A 24,356-nucleotide genomic window follows, 5' to 3' on the forward strand; every position below is an offset into this window, starting at 1 on the left:
AATCAAGATTAGTTACCTATAGGAAAATATTTTTAGATCATGATATCAAGCATCGAAGTGACACGTTGTGGATTGCTCTTGTTTCCTTATCTACTCTAGCTTTATGATGGCCCATGTGTCCTTTTTAATATTCTGAATGGCTCCTAATACAGCCCAATCCGAGTGACTACACAAACCTATTTGTTTTGAGTAAACCCATGAAGAACGGAGTAGGCCAAGATGTATGGCATACATTATTAGTATTCTTCTTCATATTTTTTTTAGATACGGTTTGGTGTCTTAATTGACTGTTAACGAGTGGATTCTGCAGCGTGTCAGCAGTCAGCTTACGGGGGAGCTGTCGTGTGTTTACTAGAGGGAAGAGAACGAACGAGGGAGGGAGGGAGAGGGCGAGCAGGGGAGAGAGAGAAAACTTTTCAGTTTTAAAGAGCGAGAGGAAGCGTGCGCTGGAGTGGCGACCATGCAGGTAAACGCATTAGCTAATTGCACTGATCTTAATTAAACGATTTCGGTGCTGTTCTTTTCTTCTTGTTGTGATCGTAATTACGATGCGGAGTTGATAGATTGATCCAGACGATTGTTTTCGAAGTGAACTTAATTGGAATGTTCGTTTTAGTTCGAATTCTGATCTTAAATTCCAAACTTTTCTGCCTCCGTCTCCCTTTCTCTTCACCCCACCACCCCTTTACCAGTATTGTGCACGTAGCGCATTTCAAGTAGCCTAGCTATTAATACTGTCGTTAATTGTTATGCGATGCTATGTAAAATGATTGTTAAGAGTGCCATTAATATATTACAACTGTTTGTTGGTATGAAGTTTGACGGTAAAATACATTAATTAGGTCTGTTCAGTAACCCGGGAGGAGGGGTGGACGTGTTTTTTACACATCTGTAAAAGGCATCCAAATTCATTAATTAAATAGCTTAGTCGTTGTAGGCCTCAATTTCCGCTACTATGCAGGCAGCGATCGGTGTAAAACTGGATACCCGTTCAACAGTACGCAAGCTTTGGGATAAGGGACGTACTCAAGGCCGAGGTTTTGTGGTAGATTACTAAACCTATTTCAGGAACAATTTTATTGCACAGTACATTCGTATTGAAACGTTATCCGGGTGCAGTGTCTGGGAGGCAACTAGCACGCCCGCTGCAGTTTAGATTGACAGCCGAATGTAGATTAAAACGTGATGTATGATCACTCAATGTTAGCTAGCCAATCTGTTCAGTGTTGTTAGCGCTCCAAGTGTAACGTTAGCTAAGTTAAGTGCCACGAATGTTATTTGGATCTTTTGTTTAATGGTATAACGTCAATGAACAGCAAGCCATTTCGGATTGTCGTCGATGTGAGTTATAAATGGGCTGTTATTTCTCTAGACTTGCCTAGTGAAGTACTTTGCCAGCTGTGTTTTAACATAGCCAATGCTTTTTGTTATGCGAACCATACATACAACTATTAAAGACGTCGCTATTGAGGTTAGCAAGCTAGCCTGCTAATTGATCCACCACCGGTGGGTTTTGCTAATTAGACTGACGTTAATTAGCTGAATAATCAGGACTGTTGGTAGGGCACACGATCGTTTTCTCTCGGATAATTATGTATGATGGATTTCTACAATGATTATATGGCCTCTACATAAACGGCATATGTTACCATATTAACAAGCTAGAATTTAGACGATATTTGTAGCAGTCAAGCTAATTGACTCGCCAACGCAGCTAACGTTAGCAGATAAGTGGACAGTGTTGGTATTTGGTGTTGGAATGTTCGTGGACAGTTACATGATAAAAGTCAACATTCGTCTGTTATCATATATACTTTGTATGAAGTTGTGATTGTGTTGTGTCAATAGCATTGGTCAATTATGCTGTTTATTATACGTGCCCTAAATTACAGTGCAGTCGACGACTTATTTATTTATTATTGTAAATCGTCAACACTGCAATGAGATTTCTCGTGGGGGGTTGCAACGTGTTGGCCATTTTTTTCCATTTCTTTGACAAGAAGCATGCATTTATATATTTAAAGATCAGCATTATCTATTGCATGATCCAACTGAAGTCAGCACACTTTGAAAAAAATCCTTCAAGGTCAATATTTAGGCCATATGTTTTCCACTTGTTATTGTGCAATTTTAAGTTTTGTCTGATAACTCATTAATTGAAGGAACCATGTTCCAATGTTTAATATGTTAATTAGTAACTGCTGCAAGCTAAACATAGAAACTACACTAACAACTGGGTAACCACTTTAAACCGTATTAATTGAGTTGATCTATTTGAGAAATATATTTATTTGCATTTTGTTCAGATATTCTATGGGTTTATTATGTCTTTGTAATCACTGTAGCCTACATTGAATTCCACCCTTTGCTGTACGGGATGTTTGGGATGTGTTGCATTTATCATAATAAAAGTGTCCACTATATTCATACATGAAGTAAAGGCGGTTGTTCTAACATAACATGATTTTACAAAAATATAACCCACTGAAATATTTAGCTGACATGTATAAATTGCTTGTATAGTCGTTTATTGAGGTTTAGGTTGATCAAAATTAAATGTGTGATCTATACATGCATGCATGCATTTAGATAAGCAGTAATAATGATCTGTGTGAGATTAGTTAATTACATGATATCCATGACAATACATGATTTATCATTATATTACAAAGTTCTAATAAATGTGTGGTTTATGGTAACTTTGTGGTTATTACCAACAATATAAAATGTATGATGCATATGTCATTTCAGTAACTGCACTTTCTTATTGCAGGAGGAGGCAGGTGAGACTATAAGCAGTGACAGTAACGGGGTGTCAATGTGGTTGTGTCCACTTTGTCAGCAAGGGCAGCCCGACAGAGACGGACTTTCTCTGCATCTGACAGGCAAACACAGTGTACTTCCTGCCTGCCTGGACAAATTACTGGATATTGTGAGTCACATCATGAAATGTTTCATATTTTTGTCTTGTGTAACAAAATTGTATAACAAAAAGAGTGAATAAATAAATAATAAATAAATAAATGAATGCTATCTATAAATAGGCCTATTTGGAACACAATCTTTTTTCTATAATCTTATTATAGCACAGAATGTAATCGGTTTGTATTTCCGAGCAGTTTAATGTAAATCCTTCAGCTCGAGTTTGTTCTTATCAGACTACTCTCTACTAGTCTACTGTGTTTGTGGAGTAAGTTTGTTAAGTCAGACTAACATGTGTCCCCTTTCTGCAACCTTTGATAAGGCTGTCCAGACGCATTCCTCGGGTGAGGATGCTAAAGCCAGAGTCCAGACAGGAGCTGCAGGTGACTTTAACCCTTTCTCTGCCATGGAACTTCCAACACCCTGCATATAGCTGTTAAACACAGAAAATACACAGTGATGGAACACTGAAAGTAATTGTTTATATCTCTGTTTTTAGATGCCTGTTTGGAACCCACCCTGGATGAAGAGTATTCCAAAAAAATTGCTGACGGTTCTCAAATGAGCGCAGGAGACAAAGACGCTGCCACCCTGGAAAAGGACATGGATGATGAGGTGGAGGGGATGCAAGACCCAGAGGCTGACGTGGGTGGTTTGGAGTCGGATCAGGAGAGTGCTGCTCAGTCCTCAAAAGCCTCTAGAGGTGCTGTCGGCAACGACAAGTCCATGGGTAAAAACGAAGCTGGAACCGAAAGCAACAGCAACCGTCCATTCAAGTGCAACGCATGTTTGGAGTCGTTTCCCACTAAAACAGCACTTAGTGTACATTACAACTCCACCACCCACATTCAGAGGATGAGAACTGGGTCTTCTAAGCAGGCTGGGGAAAATGATGCTTCAGGACCATATCCCTCCCGCCCTTACGTCTCCAACAAGCCCTACCAGTGTGCTGTGTGTCGAGTCTCATACAATCACGCCATCACGCTTGAGAGTCATTTAAAATCTGTGTTGCACCAAACGCGAAGCAGAAATGCTAACAATTCAGCCAACAAGACTGCTAGCAGTTCAAGCAGCAGCAGCAGCAACAACAACAGCAGCAGCAGCATAGTGCCCAATTTAGTTGTTGCCACCACGGGCAATGCCACACAGTTAGTAAACACTACCACCAGCAATTGCATCACCCAGCCCAGCCTGACTGCATCTGCAGCCACAACCAAAGATGGAGAGCAAATTCAGCCAGCACCTTCGCTCCTCACCTCTCCCGTGGCCTCGGCTCAGGCAGTCTCTGCCTTCCTCACTCTCCTGACCTCCAGTCCCAACTCCATCCCGCATTCCATCCTCCCCTCTCTGTTTGCCACCGGAGCGGGCGCCACACCCGGGACGGCGGCAGGCCCCCAGCTCGTCCCCCAGGCACAGGTGCTTATGCCGCTGATTCTGAATGGGCTGCAGACCCAGAACCCGCAGAGTCCAAGCCCCGAACTGTCCCAGTCTCTCCCTGTGCTGGGTCTCTCGGCCGCACAGCAAGCTCTTCTTGCCCAAAGACTCAGTGGTTTACAAAGTCAGTGGTCATCTGTTGGTCTTCAGGCCTCCGTACAGCCTGATGCAGAGGATTCAGAGGGTGCAGAGAAAACAAGTGGCTTACAAAGACCCTGTGAGCAGATAAAAATCGAGCCAAAAGAGGAGTCGTTGCCACTAAAGCTGGACATTAAATGTGAGGTGAAGTCAGAAAGGGTAGTGGAAAGTGAGGGTCTGAAAAAAGAGTGTAAAGAGGAGGAGCAGGGTAAAGTGAGCGCCACTGAACTGAGCAGCGCCTTAAAAACCGAGGACAACAGGGTCGAGGATGGTGTGGAGCACATGGAGAAAGGTCAGGAGAGTGACACTGATGAAGAGAGCACAATGGAACGGGAGAGTGCAGAGTCTGATACAAAGAAGTTGCCTTGCACAAATGTAACAAATTCTCTGGCAGCTCCCAGCCAGTCTCTCCTTAGTGATGGCACATTGTCTGACCTTGAGCAGGCCCAGTGCTATACTCCTAAACACAGACAGACAGTAAACAGCACTGAGATCAAGTCACGCCCCTTAAATGCCTCCCTTGCCTTAGGCCGGTCAGGCCTCGGTTGCTCCAGGTCTAGGCCTCCCTTTTCTCCAGGAGCCCCTGTGCTTTCTGAGTTCCAGTACCAGGTTTTGTTGGCCTTTCTGGAGTCTAGAAGCGAGGCAGATGCTGCAAGCCCCCCACGAGAGGACTGTGAAGCACTCGGGAGGGAGGTCGGGCTCACAGAAGAGGAGGTCCGCAAATGGTTAGAAGACGCCCATCAAGCCAAAGAGAGGCAGAAAGCTGGAGAACTTAGGAAAACGGATGGGAGAGATTATGACCAGGACGATGATGAAGAAAGCGCACTTACAATTGATGAGAGTCCAGTCAGGTCTGCAGCCCACGCCATCGACTTGTCCAGTGGGGGAGACAGACGGAGGGAGAAGGAGCGGGAAAGTCAGGGTGACTCCTGCTTGACCTCTGATTCTGAGAACGAGGAGGTTTACACCTCTGTCATTGTGACAGATGAGGAAAGCCAGGGTAGCTCCATGAGAGAGGAGCCAAGCAGTCCCGCTAAAGAAGCACCACAGAGAGAGCAAGTTGGGGAGAAGAGCTCAGGTGGGGGAAAGGTACTCCGGTCCACTACGGTTTTCCTTTCTGATGCTGAAGATGACGACGAGGAGGAAGAGGGTGGGAGCCACGTGGGGAAAAGAAAAAGGAGGAAAAGAGATCCTGATGGAGAGGACGTGGAGGCCAAGAGGGATCGACCGGATCCCGACCTGGATCTGGAGTTGGAAGCTCAGGCTGATCCCCCCACTCCCCTTTCGGTTTCCATTGACCAGAGAGGCCTCCCCAGTAGTATTCTCCATTCGCTGCCTCTCTCCCTCTCTCTCGCCCCATTCTCCACGCAGTTGTTCAGTCCATATGTTCTCTCGCTGCCCTCGTCCGTGGTGGGGGTTGGAGTGGCAGAGGGCGACGGTGGAAAGGTAGCGGCCTTTCCAAATGCCCAGACCATCGCTCACTGCTCAGCTGCATTCTCAGAAGCTCTCAATTCACATTCTTTGTCCTCCCACTCACAGCATGCTCAGTATATGTCTAATGGCGGGGACTGTGAGACCGCATTGGACCTCAGCATGGGAAAGAACCATAGCTCCACAAAGGCTTCCACATCTGTCAGTGTGGCTGATAAGACCGCGGCACAAAAAGGACGCTTGTTGGACGGACTCGGGCTCAGGCCGGCAGCGGTTGGGGTTCCAAGCGAAGGCGGTCTTATTGTTCTCCAAGTGAAGCCAGACTCTGCTATCGCTATTCCGGCTGCCAACAACAGCAACTTCATCAACCACAATAACTTGGCGAAGACCAACACTGTGTTAATGAGGGCTGCCGAGAGAGAGCCGTCGTCCACAATTGACCGAGAGAAAGACAAAGAAAGAGAGAAGGAAAAAGAGCAGAGGAGACCCAAGGCGAGACGGTTCAAAGACATGAGGAGATCCAGAACCATTATTCAGGCGGAGCAGCTCGATGTGCTTTACGGCTGTTACTTCAAAGACCCAAACCCAGGAAAGCACGAATTTGAACAAATCTCCGAGTGGGTACATCTTCCAAAGAAAGTGGTACAGATCTGGTTTCAGAACATGCGAGCCAGAGAAAGGAAAGGGGAGGTGCGTTTCATTAGCGATGGCACTCTGGCAGCCGTGGGCAAGCCACTCATTAAGTTCACATGGCCCCTGACGCAGCCCATCTTCTCGAGCTCCCCTAAAAATAGCACCAACTCCAACTCCACTGCTGGAGCCACATCTGTAAATGTTCACCCTAAAGCAATACCAGGTAAAGAGGATAAGGTGTCTGTGAACCAGGGGGCTAACAGACCAAAAGAAGGTGCATCTGCTTCAGCCGTTACTAGTGGCGGAGGAACATTAGTAGTGCCCAAGACTAAAACTGACTCACAAACGCCTGTTACAATGGTCAAAATTGCCCCCAAAGCCATTCATCCTGCAATCCAAATGTCAGCCAAGGATAGCACTCCTACTTCATCCTCTCCATCTCAGAAACCTAACCCTGAAGAGGAACATGACAATCCAGAACAGGGGGCGGAAACAGATCGGGACAGCCCCGGACCCAGGCCAGGAGCCGCTAACCGCGCGGCAGCACCCAAGTCATCCACAGCACCTGCCAGCACTGGGTCTGAGAAAGCCATAGGTGAGTCCCAGCAACACAATGGGCTCAATTATTGGACCCCCAAAAGCCCCTTCAAGATCAACACTTTGTCACGCGAGCAGTTGGGACTCTCTACATTTTGTACTCGCAATCTTAACCCCACCACGTCACGGAACCCCACACCCACCCCAGCACCACGGAACCCCACCACTACCACACCACAACGAAACCCCCCCTCTACCCCAGCGCGGATTCCCCCGTCTAACACAGCAATTGTCACTTCCACCTCCACGCCCACCGTTGCAAAATCCAGCCAAAGGGATGTTGGATTTCTGACACACTCCACACCAAGGCGACCACGCACGCACCTTACTTGTCTCCAGCTGTCCATTCTGCAGTCGTGCTACGAGACGTGCGCTCATCCCAACGCACTCGAATGTGAGGCTGTCGGAACTGAGCTGGGGTTGCCGCTCAAAGTTGTGCAAATCTGGTTCCAAAATACGCGGGCCAAGGAAAAGAGATGGAGGCTTCAGCAGGAAAAGCTGGTAAGTCCTGTGGGCACAATTTGCACATGTGATCTCTGATTCATATGTGTAACTGTCACTGTATAGTTGTTTATAATGTTGCTTACTGTGTATAACTGTAAAAAAAATATAACCACATTGTTTATAATCACCTAAATTGTTTTATGTATCCTACTACTTCTAGTCTCCAAGTTCAGACCCCTCTAAGAAGGTCGAAATCAGCGCAGCCAGCTACCTGCAGTATAATGCTCTAAGAGCCAACCGTCCCATCCTCCCCAAACCGGTCCAGCTGACAGTCGTGGAGCCCTCACAGCCGCCAGGTGTGGGACAGCCAGCAGGCCGTGAGACCCTCCGGGGCCGTTGCGAAGCCTGCAACGCGACGTTCGAGTCCAGAGCGGCTGCACGTGCACACGTTTTCTCCCCACGCCATCTCGCCACACTTAGAACCACTAACTTTGGCCAACCAGCAGCGCTTCTCAACAATGGCTCTAGCACCGGGGGAGCGGGTTCTAATGCGAGTGTTGCAGCCGTGTCTTCGACCCCATCGCCAGCCAGCAGCACCACCAGCTAAGGTCTAGACCTAGTCTAAGCAAAAAGACATTGGACACATTAAGACCTTGAGCTTTTAATAGACTTGAAATGGGTGCTGGTCTTTCAAGCAAACCTTCTTTGTGTCTCCAATACCGAAGGGGCCCCCAAATTGCTCACCATCCTTTTCCCTCTCTCTTTCTGGTCTTCTGCTGGGTGTGAACTGAAGATGATTTTAATCCAACAGGGCTCATTCGGTTACGTTTTACCCCACATGACTTTACCTAAAGTAATTACATGACCACATCATCTTGACCTTAGCTCAGGATTTTGTGGTTGTGGTCATTACCCATCGTGTTTAGAGATGTGTTGATTCTGAATTTCACAGTTGTAACGTGTGTTCATGGACCATATATTTAGGCAGGTGTGCCTCTTAATGGGATATGTTCTCATTTCAAAGAGTTGAAATATGAACTTGGTACTATCATCTTTTGAGACGGCATCCTCAAAACTTATTACAGCTTTTACTTTTGTCAAAGTATGCCTCCATATGTCCCTTCGTATGTATGTTTTCCTGCCAATGTCTACAGTGGTTTTCCCATAAGTAGGTGGTTAGATGAGGATTTTTTTCCCCCCAGTCAAATGATCAGAAACCTGTGATGAGGTATGTGTTGGACAGGTGTTTCCATTTTAGTGGTAGGGTGGGGAAGGAAAGCCTTTGGCCAGAATGGATGAAACACTGGTTGACTGATATGAAGGTTCATTTGGAATTTCAGGAGAAATTAGAGAGACTGCTTGGAAATCTGGAAGTGCTGTTACAATGGCTTCCATCAGGAAGCAGACATTTTGAATCAGAGTCACAATGACAATCTGAGAGAGAGAGAGAATAGATATAGACTAATAAAATCAGATACTTTTCATATAGCACTTTGGTTGTTTAAGTGAGAGAGACTAAGCTTTTAAAATGAAATTGCTGCGCAAAATACATGTTGCATAACATATTTTACTGTAATCAATCAGATACTATACCTGCTTTGTGGTCCTCCTACTGACCTAAATCACCAGTAATAAACAGGAACACATTTTTAAGATCAGCTAAAAAGACTATATACGGTATAACAGTCATCCAGTTTCACTTTTTTATTTGCTCTTAAGATAAGTAAAAAAATTTTTTAATTAAGTTAATATACAGAAATTTAGTTGATGTACAATAATGTATCCCAAATGAGATCACTCTCAGAAATCAGTTGGTATTGACAAGAAAGTACAGGGTCTGTCATTTGCGTAGGTATATATTTTTCATTCATTGTCTTGATGCATTGTATGCTCTTGCAAAGTTTTCTGTTTTCTGCAGTCAGGCAGTTCTGGATAACCAGCAAGAAGAGGGTATGGTGTTAATGTTAAGGTGTCCCTTTACTGTTATGGACTTTCACAAATCAGTATATTGTTATTTGGATGGATGGAGCAAAAAGGAAGTGCCGTTTGAAGGACATAAAATACTAAAGATGTTTTTTCCTTTTTAAGTTGTATATTGTTATTATTAATAATGCTATTAATAGTTTAACAAAATGCAAAGTTAAAAAATTAAAACTTTTTTAAAGAATTCTATTATGAAAAAAAAAAAGATATTCCAAAGTTATTCTTCCTTTGCTGTCTGTCATTAAAAAACCAAAAAGCAATCTTGAGGTTGACAGAGAGCGGAAGAGACACTCTTAATGCAAACTGTACAGGAACTCTCAAAACCTTGACACTTTGAGCTAGTCCAAGATTTTACGCATGAGCTACAGATGATGAATGCATTTCAGCCAACACAACATGGGGCACTTGATTGTGTATTCAACGACTAGATGCTTTTAATATACTCTTGTTAATTGCTTATACTTTTGTAACACGTTGTGTTGAGCTGTAGCTCATGCACACAAAACATGGACTGGGTTGCAGTGCTATACGCTACAGAAATGGGAACACGCAGTGTTGCACTGTTCAAAGTAGATAGGTGGTTTGTTTCTTTTTTTATTCTAATCATTTTTCATCACTTGATTATCACTTGTTAACTGTACTACTATTGCCATTTATTCATCACTGTTTTGATTACTATTGATTCATGACGGTTTTAATTGCATCTCTTAACCTTTGAGATGGCATTGGTATGAATATTGAACAATAATGGTGGCAGTGTTGTTTAAACTTATTAGATTTTTTGATTAAGCTTGTTTTCTTTTCTTTCCTCACTCTTGTACCTTCATTTTGTGTTGATTCCCATTCTGTTTTCTTACACAGAAGTGAAATAAAAAAAAAAAAACAATTGAATGTTTGGTATCTGTTAAATTGACAGGTGGACCTTTTTTGTAGAATTTTCCATTTTGTTAAGTAACCACATTTCTTCTGATACTGGAATTTCTGACATCGCCAATGTGTTCCTGGAATGCCTGGTATTGCACTACATAACAGTTGTAGACAGTACATTGAAAAATTGACAGAAATGGGTACAGACAGAAACTTTGTGTTACTTTAAATAAAAAAAAAATGACTAATGTTAATTTACAGTAATGTCCACATATTTACATTTTCTCATTTGTCATAAATAAATGTTTGATCACTTAGTTTAAGTTAGTTATACCAGTAATGGTTTTCACTTCAGAAAAATGTGTAACATGTACTTGACTTTTATCATTAGAGCTGTTTGAGATGATGAAGCCCGAACCCAAAATGTGTTTAAGATGCCTGCTCATCTGAACCAATATCACACTGGGGCCTCTCTACCACCACAATTGTGCAATTCTTCTGACCACTCCATTGCCCTTACCTCCTATTACAATAGAGCAGTAGTTACTATGCAGTAGTTTACCACTGGTGATGCATAAACCTCAGTACTGGTAATTTAGTTTTACCACATGTTTGTGCACCTTCTTGTCTAAAAATGATCTGTCAGCTGATGTTCCCATGCATGTGCTGGCTCTACTGCAACCAAAGTATGCACTGATATCATGATCCCAGGGTCCTGCTGTCTCTGACATCGTCTCTGCTGATGCCTGCCCATCTGTCTGTCTGGCACAGTCTGTCTATGCCGGCGTCACCTCGGACACCTGATACAGTAGCATCAGCGCAGTAGCGTCTCAGTGACCTGCCCTGCCCCATTTCAGCAGCAGGGTCTGGTGCTATGTTGTAGGAGGATATCGCATAGCAAACATGTGTTCCTTGGGTATGTGAGGAGATGCACATTAAATGGTTATTTTTTTGTGTATCTTTATAGAGGGTTACATTTAAGGACATTGTTTTTTATTTTCCCTTCCTGCCCATAGAGGGGACATTTAAGGATATGGGGAACCTCACTTGTCTGACACGTTGGGGGGCTAGTAGTAGTTTCTGGTGGAAGTTATTACAATCTTCAAATTACTATGAGTGTCAGTGACATTAAGGACATTATTATAATTTTCTACCATATAATACGAGTTTTAACACATGCTTACCACATTACTCCATGGATACAGATGCTCTGCAACCCAGCAACCATGCCAAGAACTGATGGGGTTTTTTTCACTGCATGCCCAGAAACATAAGATGCTTACTATATAGCACATTGCGCCATTATGCATGAAATGCTGAAACCTATATGCTATTGGTTAGTCTTTCGTTCCATTTTCCTGCATGGGTATCAGATTGTTGTCTGGTGATATACTTGTTTACTATGCCTACTTAAGAGCAAACAAGACATAAAGCTTTGACACCCCTGTTTTAAGCTCACAACAGACTAAATGTCTTCATGGCAGCCTTCTTCCCAACATGGCAATATTATAGTATAATACTGGCTTCAATAGGGAATGTCAGGTTTTACAGCCTATGAAGTTCAAGCCATTGAAATCCATCCCCAGAACACCTAAAGATGTACATGCAGGTTACACTTCTCAATGTATCAACAATGTTTAAACGAGTGCTTTTTTAAAATTACAGCAAATAAAAATGTGAGTGGGTCTTAGTCATGGTGTGTCCAGTTTGTTTTTTCCCCAAATAATTAAAAAATGTCCTATTATATATTTTCTACTCAGATAGAGGCTGTTTTTGAGACGGAGCTTTTGAGGCTGTTCAACAGCATTCCGATTAACATTTCAGTTTCACATCACTTCACTATACTAGTCACATATAAATATATATATATATGTTTGTGTCTGGTCTATTAATCTTTAAGAATTAATCAGCTTATATATTCGAATCGATACCAGTTTTTAATTGTAGTGTCTGGGAGTAGAGATGAAGTGCTGACACTCTCCCATCCACATTAGGCCAAATTTACGACATACACGTAGACAGGCTTCCACTCTGCCCTCATCTGAATGACGCTACCGTCGTCGAATTGTAGTTTGAATTGTAAAACCACATTAGCCAGAGGACAGAAATGCCCTGCCATAGAACCAATCGCTACCCTCAAATCATGGTGGAGGTGTGTCTTCAATGTGCAAGTGACGAATAAGCAATCAATGTGTCGCCCGCAGTGATCTGAAACTCCACCCCCGGCATCCATTTCTGTTCTGGAAGACACGGTGCTCGCGAAGAAAATCGTTGCTTTTAAATTTTATTTTAATGTAATTCTCCTACAATCTGGACTCTGTCTTACGAACATTATTAAGAAAAACCAGCCGGTCTGAGTCGTCACATTTTTCTGTCTGAGAAATCGTACAGGCTTTTGAATCGAGGCGGGCCTTTATTCCCCATTTTAACTTTCCTGAGCGGCGTTTTCCGCCGTTTTTTTTTTTCTCGCTAGCCCCACTCACTATCCCCTCCGTGTGAGTAGGGGCCTGTAGTGTAGCCACGAGGCGTGTTGGACCAGCGGGAATCGGGCGATGGCGGAGTTTGGTAACGGATTGGCGGAGGAATCTCTGCTGGACTCAGATCCAGGACACCCAGAACTTGAAGACCCAGGTGTCGGCGACGAAGAGCCAGGATTAGAAGAGGGAGAGGCCGCTATTGAGGACCCGGTGAGTGAAGGACACATAACGTTAACGTTAAATACGTCTAGCTGTATGGCGTGCGTGTTGTTGGAAGTCAGTGTATCATGATTGAACACAACATTTGGGTTTTTCCCAAGGTGACTAAATGCTAAAACATACACACAATTAAACTCGTGCTACACACCATGTAACTGCTACCGCCGGGTTGCGTTATCCGCCATTGTGGCTCACGCAGTGCAGCAGAATCGGATGGTGACATGCGTGGTGTTGGCGGCCATGTTGGCGCAGCGTTGGTTGTGGTTCCCTGCGCCAGAGCTGTCGACCTAGTGGGGAAAAAAATCTTCGTCGCAAAAATGCGAGACGGAGATGTAAGAGACAGGGGCGAGGATAGGACAGGCCGCCATTAGCAGCAGTGTGAGTCTATCCGCCGAGAAGGAAAGAGTTGACGGTAAACACGCCTCCTTTCTTATTCGAATTGGGTCTGTTTACAGCAGCTTTTCAGTGTGGTGCTAGGAAAGACTTGTTCTTACATTGTCAACTTTTTGGAAAGATATGGCCATTGTCAGTCGTTAGCAAAGTAGCTAACATGAATGTAAACGGTATGCGGCACTGACATCAGTGAACAGAGTTAATGTTGAGCCTTGCAAGCGGGTTAATAGTTATGGTGATGCGACTATCACTGGTAACGTTAACGTTAGCCACAAATGGCCTTCTTGTTAGCTGCTAAGGGACATTGTGAGATGGCCGGCAAGTTGGATAAAGTGGCTTAATCTCGGAGGTGGAATGGCAGATTTAAACCTATTAAATAATTGTGATGCTGGATAGCGAGACAAGCTGCTACTTAATGTAACGTTAACGTTAGTTGTTTCCAGCAAAGGGTAAGTCATAGAAACTCTTATTACCCTGACGTTAGACCACTAGATAATGCAATTAAATGTGTGTGTGTGTGTGTGTGTATGTGTATGTATGTATATATGTGTATATATATATATATATATATGTATATGTATGTATTTCTTATTTTTATAGAATGCTTTTGATGCATCTTAACATGCATTTACTTAGCCTGCAAGGTAATATCATTTGAAGATTTGTTTTAATCCACGAATGTGTTTGGCGTGTGTATGGTGTAGCTAGCTCAAGATCTGTGCTCACAAGACATGGGGTGCGGTACTCCAGAGGATGCATCTCTTTCCCTTGCAGAACGTTGTCTTTTTCTTCGGAAGGTGTTTGTCAAACAAATTTAGTATGATTTCGTCGTGTTTCAGGTGCTGACAAAGGCAGACGATTTACAGTCATTTTAGTGATATAGGTGTTATGCTATGTCCCTTAAAAATCAGCTGTGAATTGAATTAGTAACTCCTTTATGTGGCATCGTGAAGACCTGGACTGGATTCAATTGTGATAAGAGAGGGCATCACATGCGAGTCGATTTAGGATGGAGCTGGAGCGGCTCTCGTTGCCCTGCAATGCAGCAGAGATGGGAGGGCAGGCTCGTGTGTGTGTGTGTGTGTGTGTGTGCGCGCGCGTGTGTGTGTGAGAGAGAAACTGTATGTGTTCGTGTGAGAGGATGCCACCGTGCATGCAGACAGGCATGTCGGTAGTGTCCACGACAGTAGCACTGCAGCAGCGACGGGGGCGTCTTTGCTGAGTGGACAGTCTGAAGTTGAATGGTTAATGGACATGCCACTGAAAGACCTCGGCCCATCGTGTCTGTACGTGCATGCCTTCAGTTTGCCCGTGGTAGCTGCTGGAACGGGGTCAAACGGGGCTGCAGCCGCTTGTGGCGTAATGCCCCGACGTTACTGAGATGAATGTGCCAGCATCCAGCTAGTTTTCCCATCTCCACTATGGAGAATCGTCTAGATTATTTGTCGATGTGATTAGTTTTATGCACTTTTATGATTTAGAAATTATACACAAAATACAATTTGAATTTATGTAATTTGGATAGGGTGTTGATTAAGGGTGTAGTTGATTAAGAGGAAATTGAGGAATTCATTAGTGGTTAACATTGGTGTGTAGTGTACTGTGTGTGTGTGTTTTAATTTGTTTTTGCTTCTGTCCCATCTTCTTTTCTGTCTACCCCACTATGGACTGTAGGAACTGGAGGCGATCAAAGCCCGGGTGCGAGAGATGGAGGAGGAAGCGGAGAAGTTGAAGGAGCTACAGAACGAGGTGGAGAAACAGATGAACCTGAGCCCTCCACCCAGTGAGTTTGTGTGTGTGTGGGGAGGGGGGGGGGGTGAGATGACAAGAAACGAGCAGGAGAACAGCAAGTGTCGTGCAGCTCAAGGAGAGCACTGCAGTCAATTCACTGCACTTGCATCAGAGACGGTATCATGTACCAGTTGCATCTAGCAGAGGGAGACAGAGACCACTATGGTCCTGTTTGGCATCCCGGGTATCTGTTCAGATGAGGCATCCGTTCAGCCTTATAAGCTCTTATGTCAAACAGGCTTGTAGTCACTTACCAGGTATTTGTGTTTAAAATATGAACCTTTGCATTTTTCAGCTCTCCTTATGTTCCACAAAAGATAAACACAAATCTGAGATATGAGTACCTCCTCAACTTTACAAGTAATTGGCTGTCGGGCGCTTACCTTTTTTACAGTATGTTGTTCGATGCTGAATTAAATTTTATTGTCCTAGTACCTTTGCAATCACAGTCGAGCCCAAATTGGTGTATCGTATCTTGTGGATGGTGTTTGTCTTGAATTGCATCTATTGTAGAATTCTCACACAAGTATTCTCCAGCTTGTGTTCAGATGCAATGTGTTAAAACAAGATGTATGCTGGGTATGAGCATACATCTCTAAATAACTATGTGGTCCCAACGGCTAAATAACGATGTGGTCCTTTCTCCAGCTGGTCCGGTCATCATGTCCATTGAAGAGAAGATGGAGGCAGATGGGAGGTCAATCTACGTCGGAAACGTAAGTGTGTATTTTGTTCTTTCAGTACTGTTCAGGACACATGGGAATGGTTTGATTGGTTCTCCATCTTCAGTTTATGCAGGGTATTAATAATCAATAACTAATAAATGAATTACCAACCCACGCAGGTGATGCCAACTGATTTGTTTGGGTCCATTAATATAAGTAAATAGTCATTCATTGCATTTGAAAGACAGTGTGTATTCTTTGTTGTCTTTTATGTACCAGTACAGTCAAATATGAAATGACAAAAAAAAAATGCATTAAAATGATTCTACTTCCTGTGCGGTTTTGGTTTGAGTGACCTCACTTTCTCCCTCTGTCCACCAGGTGGACTATGGTGCCACTGCAGAGGAGCTTGAGGCTCACTTCCACGGCTGCGGCTCCGTAAACAGAGTCACTATCCTGTGTGACAAGTACACAGGCCACCCCAAAGGGTATTACGCCACTGTTGTGGTTTCTCTGCTATTTTCTCACTAAGGATGTAGTAATGTTTGAGATCCAAGTGTAAATCAAAATGTTATTCACCAAGCCCTATATGTTCACAAAGTTACAAAGGAACTTGCTACATGTTTGCTACATTTGCTATGTGTAAAGCCTGTCTTTATGTAGATATCAATGTTGTCAGCTGCCAGAGAATGTGACTGGTCCTACATCAGGAAGGGAGTGGCTAATCAGACGCATGCATTTAATTAAAAAATGATCATCTAAAATCTATTTGAGCTATAATCACATGTGGACATGCAAGGACATCATATTGATTGACTTTTTTTTTTTTAAATCTAGTTTAGCAGGTTCGTCCCAGCATGTAGCTTTACAGTGGATTAATATAAATCTATTTATGTAGATTTACATTTCACATATGACTGGTTTAAGACCGCTGAGTGGGCTGACCTTTCTTCAATAAGGTTGTGTGGTAGTTAGTCATGTGGTATAGCTGTTCTCTTGTCCTACTTGAATAATGCAAAGCTTCCTCCTTTGGGCTAGTTTGGCATCTAATTGTAACAGTTTTTGTCTAAAGCAGACAGACGGTGTCAGGAAGGCTAGTTGTCCCCTGGAGTTGTCCTAAAAAGCAGGAGGAGTAGCTATGTAGGTCAGCACTGGGCCTAATGGCCTTTGGACATCTCTCTTTATTACAGTTCAGTGAGTTTGGGGAGCCTATCTGACGGTGGCAGAAATGCACACGAGATGAGGAAGCTGTGGCACAGGAGGACCCTATTTGGGTCCTGTGGGGGACAAGGGTTGGGGTCTGACCCATGGTCGTTTCCTGCTCTTGTCCCATCTCTCTTCCGCTTGCTTCCTTGTCAGTCTTCGCTGTCCTATCTGAATAAAGGGGGGGGGACAAAATATACTTTTAAAAGGATTGCATTTAGTATGGGGAGTACAACAGTAATGTGCAACTGTAGGTTTAAAGAACAATACCCCAGCAACAATAAAGTAGTCAATTGTGCTCTTCCATCCTTCCAATAAATCTGGTGGAAAAACTGTTGATATGATCATGCATTAGGCATCTATTTCATTACCTGAGATATTGACTTTAAAAAGAGTCTTTTAATGAGTATTGATTTTTGTGTGTGCGGTCTGGTTACAGGTTTGCTTACATCGAGTTTGCAGATAAGGAGTCTGTGAGGACAGCCATGGCACTAGACGAATCCCTCTTCAGAGGACGACAGATTAAGGTGAGTGTTGAGCGCTCTGTCTCCCTCTTGTAAGTGATTTCTCCTACTCAAACATCAAGTAGATTATCTTCGTACGCAATCATATTCCATATCCCATGCTCGTATGTACACTGCCCAGTATCAGTATGACGACTTTGGATACAAGGTTGGTTTCATTGAAATTCTTATGGAAATAAAAAACAGGCCAGCACATTAAAGCCAGTTGTGGAATTTGTTCGGGCCATTATAATTCCTCCGCTATTGAATTTGCAATCAATCATTCTTGATATGTAACGCAGAAACTAAATTAATTTCAGTCGGCTCCATTTGCATTCAGTCGGCCCCAATGGCAATACCTTGCTCAATGTACAGAATGCATATTGTTGTTTTAATGTACAGACATAACAAAATCAGTATAAGTGTGTGTGTTATCTATAATAGTATGCATACTGATGTGTCCCAGTGAGTCTAGTTCTGCTCCCATCTTGCTCTATACATGGTAGTGTCAAGAATATTTTTAGGTACTTCCTTTGAAGAGCTTATTTTAAGAGTAGCTCACAGTTTTTCTTCCTTTGGGCAGGTCGGCGCCAAGAGAACAAACCGACCAGGAATCAGCACCACAGACCGCGGGTTCCCCCGTGCTCGGTTCCGCTCGCGGGTCAACTTCTCATCCCGGTCACGCTACTACAGCGGCTACACGCCACCCAGAGGCAGAGGACGGGCCTTCAGGTGAGAGCGGACGGCCAGTTCCACTTTCTCTCTGTCACACACACACACACACACACACACACACACACAAGGAAAGAGAGGAGGTGTAGTGAGATGAAGATTGAGTTAAGTCTGAGCATTGCTTAAGAAAAGAGTAAAAGAGGGATGGAGATTGGGTCTTTGAGTGAGAGAAGCATTAATGACACACCAGGAAGAGAGTATTTTAAGGGGGTGGTGTGTCTGGAGTAGGCATTGTTACTGCAGCAGGTCCTGATCTTCAGTCAGACTCCAGACAGATAAGATGGGTTTAAACCAGAGTTCACGACTTCTCCAGGAAAGGTAGAAGCAAGTGTGTCTGGTTGTGGTTTTGGCTAAACTCTCTTGGCTGGTAGTAATTTAGAAGACGGGTGTTAAACTCTGTTACTAGGGTAGAGTGTGGTGTACACACAGCAGGACCTGCTCTAGATTTTTACTCCAGCCTGGCAGGTGCTTGCTTTATATAGGGGCTTGCATGTGATGGCTGTGTTAAAGTCTGGTCATTCAGGACTATTATAGGGCAGGGCAGTTCTATTCTCTAACAGCTAACTGCTGACCAATTGCACTCTCCAAACAAAATGTTATGAAGGACTGTTTTTGCTGAACAGTAAGTCTGCTACTCTTTGGTCAAACCAATAGGCTGAAGTCAAATGGCATTGGAGACTGCAAAGGATGCCCTGTAATGGTGATATGATGGATGTGTTTGGCTGTACACGGCAGGTCTTGTAGTCTCATTGTTATTGCTGGTAAATGAGTTGTTAACATTGATGTAGTTCTAGCATATTGTACCCTGCTGTGGTTTGAGCTGCCCTTGTTCTCTGAGCTGGTGTGGGCCTGTGAATGATACTAGTGGCAGCTGTAGTCAGGTAGTCGAGAGAGGAGCCTGCAGGGGGGGTGGGCGACCTTCAATAGTTATGTTTGTGCACAGTAGTGAAGTCAGTCGCTTGCATGTAAAACTGTAGAGTGCCCTGTCATTCTTGTGCAAGTGTTTTCTCCAACTGAAATATCAGGGGCAAAACAAAGCATTTCGAAAATGGAAGCTTCGCCAATATAGTGATTGTTCTCCAGCCATGTCTAAGCTGAATGCCCAGGTCATTACTGCCGTTGAATCCACTTGGCCAGGTTGGGATCCACAGTAGTGCAGTGGTGTATACTGTTTAGTTCTGCAGCCTGTTTCACCTGAAGCATTGACCTGTCATGAGTAGGAATGCACCGATATATCGGCCTTGTTGACTGATATTGGCATTACAAATTTATAAGATTTACTGATGGCCGTGTTTATCTGTTAGGTTGCATCAATGCTGCATTTGGAAAATCTTGTGCTATGAAGGCCTGAACGATTTGAAAATGGTTCAGCTTTTTTTAATGAATGTTAAAAAAAATATCAGTATCGGTTATTGACATCGGTATTGATATCGGCCCAGAATTTCACAATCGGTGCATCCCTAGTGATGGGGGGTGGCGAGGCCCTTCACTCTTGCTGATGCTTATTGGTTGTCCTGGCCCTGTTGAGTGCTTGTGTGATTGACAGGGCCATTGATGGGATTGGCAAAAGGAGCTGAGTGCATGCCTTGTTTGTTGGTCTTCTCTGGTTGCCTTTTAACGCTTAACGGAGTTTCATTGGATGAAAATGGAGTTGGAGATTTTGTAAATTCTGTGTCGGTCTGTGGTAGTTGTTTCGCCTAAGTAAGAGAAGGATCAGACCCTGTGCTGTTATGATCATGTATCAGTCTGTACAAAAGTGTTCTTCTTACAGAGGTTGTTTGGACAAAAATGTGGCTGAGACTTAATCACTTAACCGCCCCCTAACTGTTAGTGCTAAGTGAGGAAGACATGCTCACAATACAGATACACAAAACAAACGTGTACGTATATATACACACGATCTGTTACCTCCTGCCTTCCCCCACCCCCACCCATGCGTGCGCTCTTGTTTTTATTTATTGCTGCTTTTGTTTGTTTATCAATTCATTTAGTTTGGTTGAGAGAAATACTTCAACGTAGGTGTTTGCACGCATGCAACACACATACACAGCATACGTTGCAAACACCATCACCATACAGATCATCTCCTAGTCATCGCCTCATATGTTCTGAACCCTGGCATGGGTGTGAGAGGTACCGAGCAGGCCGTCGAGTCTCTGTTTTTGCCTGGAGTGAGTGGGAACATTTCTTGAAAAACCCACAGCAATCTGGCCTTTTAACAGAAAAACTCTAAGCTTGGACATCAAGTAAGCTTTGCTGAGCTAAAATGTTGTTTTCGCCCAGCTGTTATTGATTATACTGGGTGGTTAAAGATCCAGTGTTCATTAACTGCATTAAATGAATGGAAGAAAAAAAAAACCCTTGTCATCACAAATTGATTCAAGCTCAGTGAGTGTCACATTCCAGTGCCTGGTTGCACTGTTGGCATCAAAAGTCTGGAACGATCAATTCTTAGACCTTTTGAAACAAAGCACTCTGGATGGTGACCAGCATTCATCGGCCCACAACGACCGCTCACACAATCCTGCTTTTTAGTTAATTTTAATTTATTATTTTATTTCTTAATTTGAGTTATAGCAATAAAGACACACACTGAACATGCAATTCAGTGCCCAGAGTTTATGCTGCAAGCTGCAGCCTTGGGCAAGCAGGGGCTCACCAGAGGGCACGCCAAGTCCACTAAAGTCCATGTGACTTTCTCCTGACCAATCACAAACAGAATGGAGGGTTCATTCCTGCAGCCTGATGTTGACCTCTGACGCTGATCTATTTGGCCTATCTGACCTCTGGTGTCAGCTCCAGCTTTGAGCCCTGACATTTTAGGGTGTGCTGGAGTATTATACCTAAACAGTAGAGGGTTGGGGGGGGGTTGTGAATGCCAAGCAAGCTGTGTTGGTTTTGTGTTATGTATGGCTGTTGGAATGGATGTCCATGTAGTGTTGTATTATATGTGTGTATCTGTGTGTTTGTGGAGCCAGCACGTTGTTTGAAGATTTCAGACTAGTTGAATGCATGCAGATATGTGTGTATGTTAAAAAACGGGATGTGCTTGGGTCTTAGCTGTATTCTTCCATGATCTGTCAAGAGTCTGGCCCATGCCGTGTGTTTGTGCGTGTGTGTTTACAAATTGGGCAGTGATGTGATTTGCAATAAGTAGCATTTGTGTATGGACATGTGGAACATGAGTGCTTTATGTTAAGGTTTGTTAAGGCTTCTCGTGTGGTTTGTGTTTGCAGTTTTTGCCCAAAAGTCTTGGATGTGTTAAGTGCGAGTGTGTGGGTGTGCATGCGCGTGTGTGTCTGTACTTGTGGGGCAGTTGATGTCTGTTCCAGGGATTTCTCCCTACAGAGACCACAGGAGCCGCCCTTACACAGAGAGAGAGAAAGAGGGAGAGAGAGTGCCTTCACTGCCCCACCCCCCCTCCCTGTCCCCTAACACAGGCGCACACTCTAATCAGCTGTAGCTGCGCGCACATACATACATACACACACACACATCACATAATGTTGGGAGAAACTCTTTCAGTGTCTCCAGCCACTTGAATTACTTTGCACACAGTTGATCATTGTGATTATTGTTTATGCCTGTAAGGGCCTTAATCACAACAATGGTATACATATTACAGATGAGAAATTTACAGATGAAATTATGCACTATTTATACTGTATTTGATCCTTTCCCCCCTTTTTTTTTTCAAGTATTGATGACCAACCTCTCTGACCATAGACATTACCCAAACACTACCACGCACAACTGCACCATACATGAAAATTGGTGTTCTTTTTTTTTTTTTTTTTTTTTTTTAACTCTCAAATCAAACCAACCAAATATTTTAAAGAAATAATTAAGAAAAAAACTCACCCTCTTTTTCTCTCTCTTTTCCAGGGGCCGAGGGCGATCAACATCGTGGTATTCCCCTTACTAATAACCCCCCCCCCCCACTCTTCTTTACTATCATCTCCCCCTATTCCCTTAACAAAAAAAAAAGAAAAGAAAAAAGTACCCCCCCAATAAAGGAAGAAAAAAAATCTCAGAAGAAAAAAAAGACAAAAAAAGAGGAGAAAAAAAAAGACCCTCTCCTGGACAGACAGACTGACTGGCTGGCTGGATGCAGTGTGCGATTGTGTGTGCGCGTGCGTGTGCGGACGTGGTGCGGTCATCCTGGTAAGGTATCAAGTGGCCGTTTTGGGGGAGCTTGGGTGGCATTTTCTTTCTTGATCTGTTGATTATTTTTTTGTTTTTGTTTTTGTTTTTTGGAGAAAAAAAAAAAAAAGAAAGAAAAAAAGATGTTATCTCAGGCTGCAGATGTCTCCTTGGTCTGGTTGTGAACCTCCCTCACCCCCACTTCTTTCTTTCACACCAAGTACAGGCTTTCTCCTGTTTTGTGTTCAGTACATCAAAACTGCAAAGTTGAAAGAAAACCTTAAGAAAAAGATTACTGTATTGAATATGTGAACTTCGAACGAATAGCAAAGAATGTTGTTTAATTTTTTAAGTTATGATATTGGAGTATCATATATTACTTTCTTTTGTTTTTCTTTCTCCTCCCTTCCTCCTTCCTTTTTTGTACTCTAAGAAGCAGTTACCACTCATCCTCTGTCTCTCCTTTCCCTCCCATCGCTGTTTTTGGTTTGCGTTCCTTTCTTCCCACTGGTTCATCCCTTGCTTGCCTGCGTTCAGTCCCCCCCCTCCCCCAGTGGTCACATGGTGGCCCTTTCAGTGTTCAGTGGATCATGCTTGTTTGGTTATTTCCACACTCATCTGTTGTTCGCCTCCCTCTCGGGCCGCGCCTGCGTAGTGTTCATCATTCTTTCTGCAGAAAAGCATGGCCAGAAACATGTTTGCCATCTTCACTGTTTTGGATTTTTCTTTTTTTTTTTTTTACCCTTTTTTCCTGCCCTGCTTAGTAACCCTCCCTTTCTTTTTATCTTCCCCCTCATGGAGTCCCGCTTCCTGTGTCTAAACCCCTCTCCCCATGAATCTCTTACTGTCACCCAAAACCCTGTCTTCTCAACCTCTCTATCCTTCACTCTCATTCTATCCTTTATCTCTATCTTTCTCTGTATATTAGACCACTTCTTGTCGTTTCAGGTTTCAGGACCAGTGGAGGCTGACCACTCCTCCTCAAGTGGCGGCGGCGCCCCCTACTGTCTCGGCGGCGTCTCTCTCTCTCTCCGCTCCTGCTATGCACACTCACCCCATTCTGTCCGTGTGGGGGGGCGGGGGTGGGGGGCAGGGCGACCACAGGCCCACTGCTGCTGGTATTTACTACAACAACAAGCGTTGATCTCTCACACAAACAAACAAGCAAGCAAACACACACAAGAAAAAAAACCCAGACATATTACACGTGCACACAAACACACAGATACATGCACACACACATACGTACACAAACACTAGGCCAACAGCACGGCATACATCCCACCACATATATTAATATATATAAATCTAGAGAGAGAGGATGAGCCAGGCTAAGAGAGCTAAGCCCCACTAGCGGCAGAGGCGGAGTTTGGATGAGTGAGGAAGACCCAGCAGGGGGAGCGGAGAGAGTTGGGGAGGGTTCCAGGGCCCGGGCCCCTGTCTCTCTCTCTGTTTCTGTCTATCTCTCTCTCACTTTTCTCTTTCAGTGCGCAGGGCAGTCCATGGCATGGCAGGAGATCTTAGTGAGGGGGTTTGGGGCTGTAGGCATCAATTTATTTAATGGTGGAGAGCAGGACAGGGCTTTTATTTCCTTGGGGATTGGGGTGGGTCGGGGTGGGGTTTGTGTGGAAAGGTTTGGTTTTTTTGAGACGGGGGAGCGGGTTTGAACACAAAAAGAGAAAAGATGTTTTGCTTTTTTTATTTTATTTTTAACCCATGAGTCTGTAATTAGAAAAAAAAATAAAATAAAAAGAACATTGTGTAAAAATAAATGAAGGTTG

General features: G+C 43.7%; 2 protein-coding genes across 4 annotated transcripts; both read left to right on the plus strand.

Annotated features, from left to right (window-relative positions):
* The first annotated feature begins 379 nt into the window (after positions 1-379).
* Positions 380-10,468, plus strand: zfhx2 (zinc finger homeobox 2). 2 transcript variants are annotated; one of them, XM_076290583.1, is made up of 5 exons: positions 380-466; positions 2,774-2,932; positions 3,245-3,305; positions 3,422-7,656; positions 7,820-10,468. In XM_076290583.1, the coding sequence occupies exons 1-5, from the start codon at positions 461-463 to the stop codon at positions 8,204-8,206; spliced, it is 4,848 nt and encodes a 1,615-aa protein (XP_076146698.1). In that variant the 5' UTR covers positions 380-460; the 3' UTR covers positions 8,207-10,468. The 2 variants fall into 2 exon arrangements, with proteins under 2 accessions (XP_076146698.1, XP_076146699.1); XM_076290584.1 differs by lacking the exon at positions 380-466 and adding an exon at positions 481-2,086.
* Positions 10,469-12,677: 2,209 nt separating this feature from the next.
* On the plus strand, positions 12,678-24,347 carry pabpn1 (poly(A) binding protein, nuclear 1). 2 transcript variants are annotated; one of them, XM_076290585.1, is made up of 7 exons: positions 12,678-13,136; positions 15,213-15,321; positions 15,978-16,045; positions 16,376-16,482; positions 17,637-17,724; positions 18,284-18,432; positions 23,524-24,347. In XM_076290585.1, exons 1-7 carry the CDS (start codon positions 13,002-13,004, stop codon positions 23,717-23,719), a joined length of 852 nt encoding a protein of 283 aa, XP_076146700.1. In that variant the 5' UTR covers positions 12,678-13,001; the 3' UTR covers positions 23,720-24,347. The 2 variants fall into 2 exon arrangements, with proteins under 2 accessions (XP_076146700.1, XP_076146701.1); XM_076290586.1 differs by lacking the exon at positions 23,524-24,347 and adding an exon at positions 22,318-22,359.
* Positions 24,348-24,356: the final 9 nt, after the last annotated feature.

This window comes from Alosa pseudoharengus, unplaced genomic scaffold, assembly GCF_046254945.1.
Source record: "Alosa pseudoharengus isolate Yale_2024_CS ecotype anadromous, Long Island Sound unplaced genomic scaffold, YU_APseudo_1.1 YU_APseudo_1.1_scf_18, whole genome shotgun sequence".
Lineage (NCBI taxonomy): Eukaryota > Metazoa > Chordata > Actinopteri > Clupeiformes > Clupeidae > Alosa > Alosa pseudoharengus.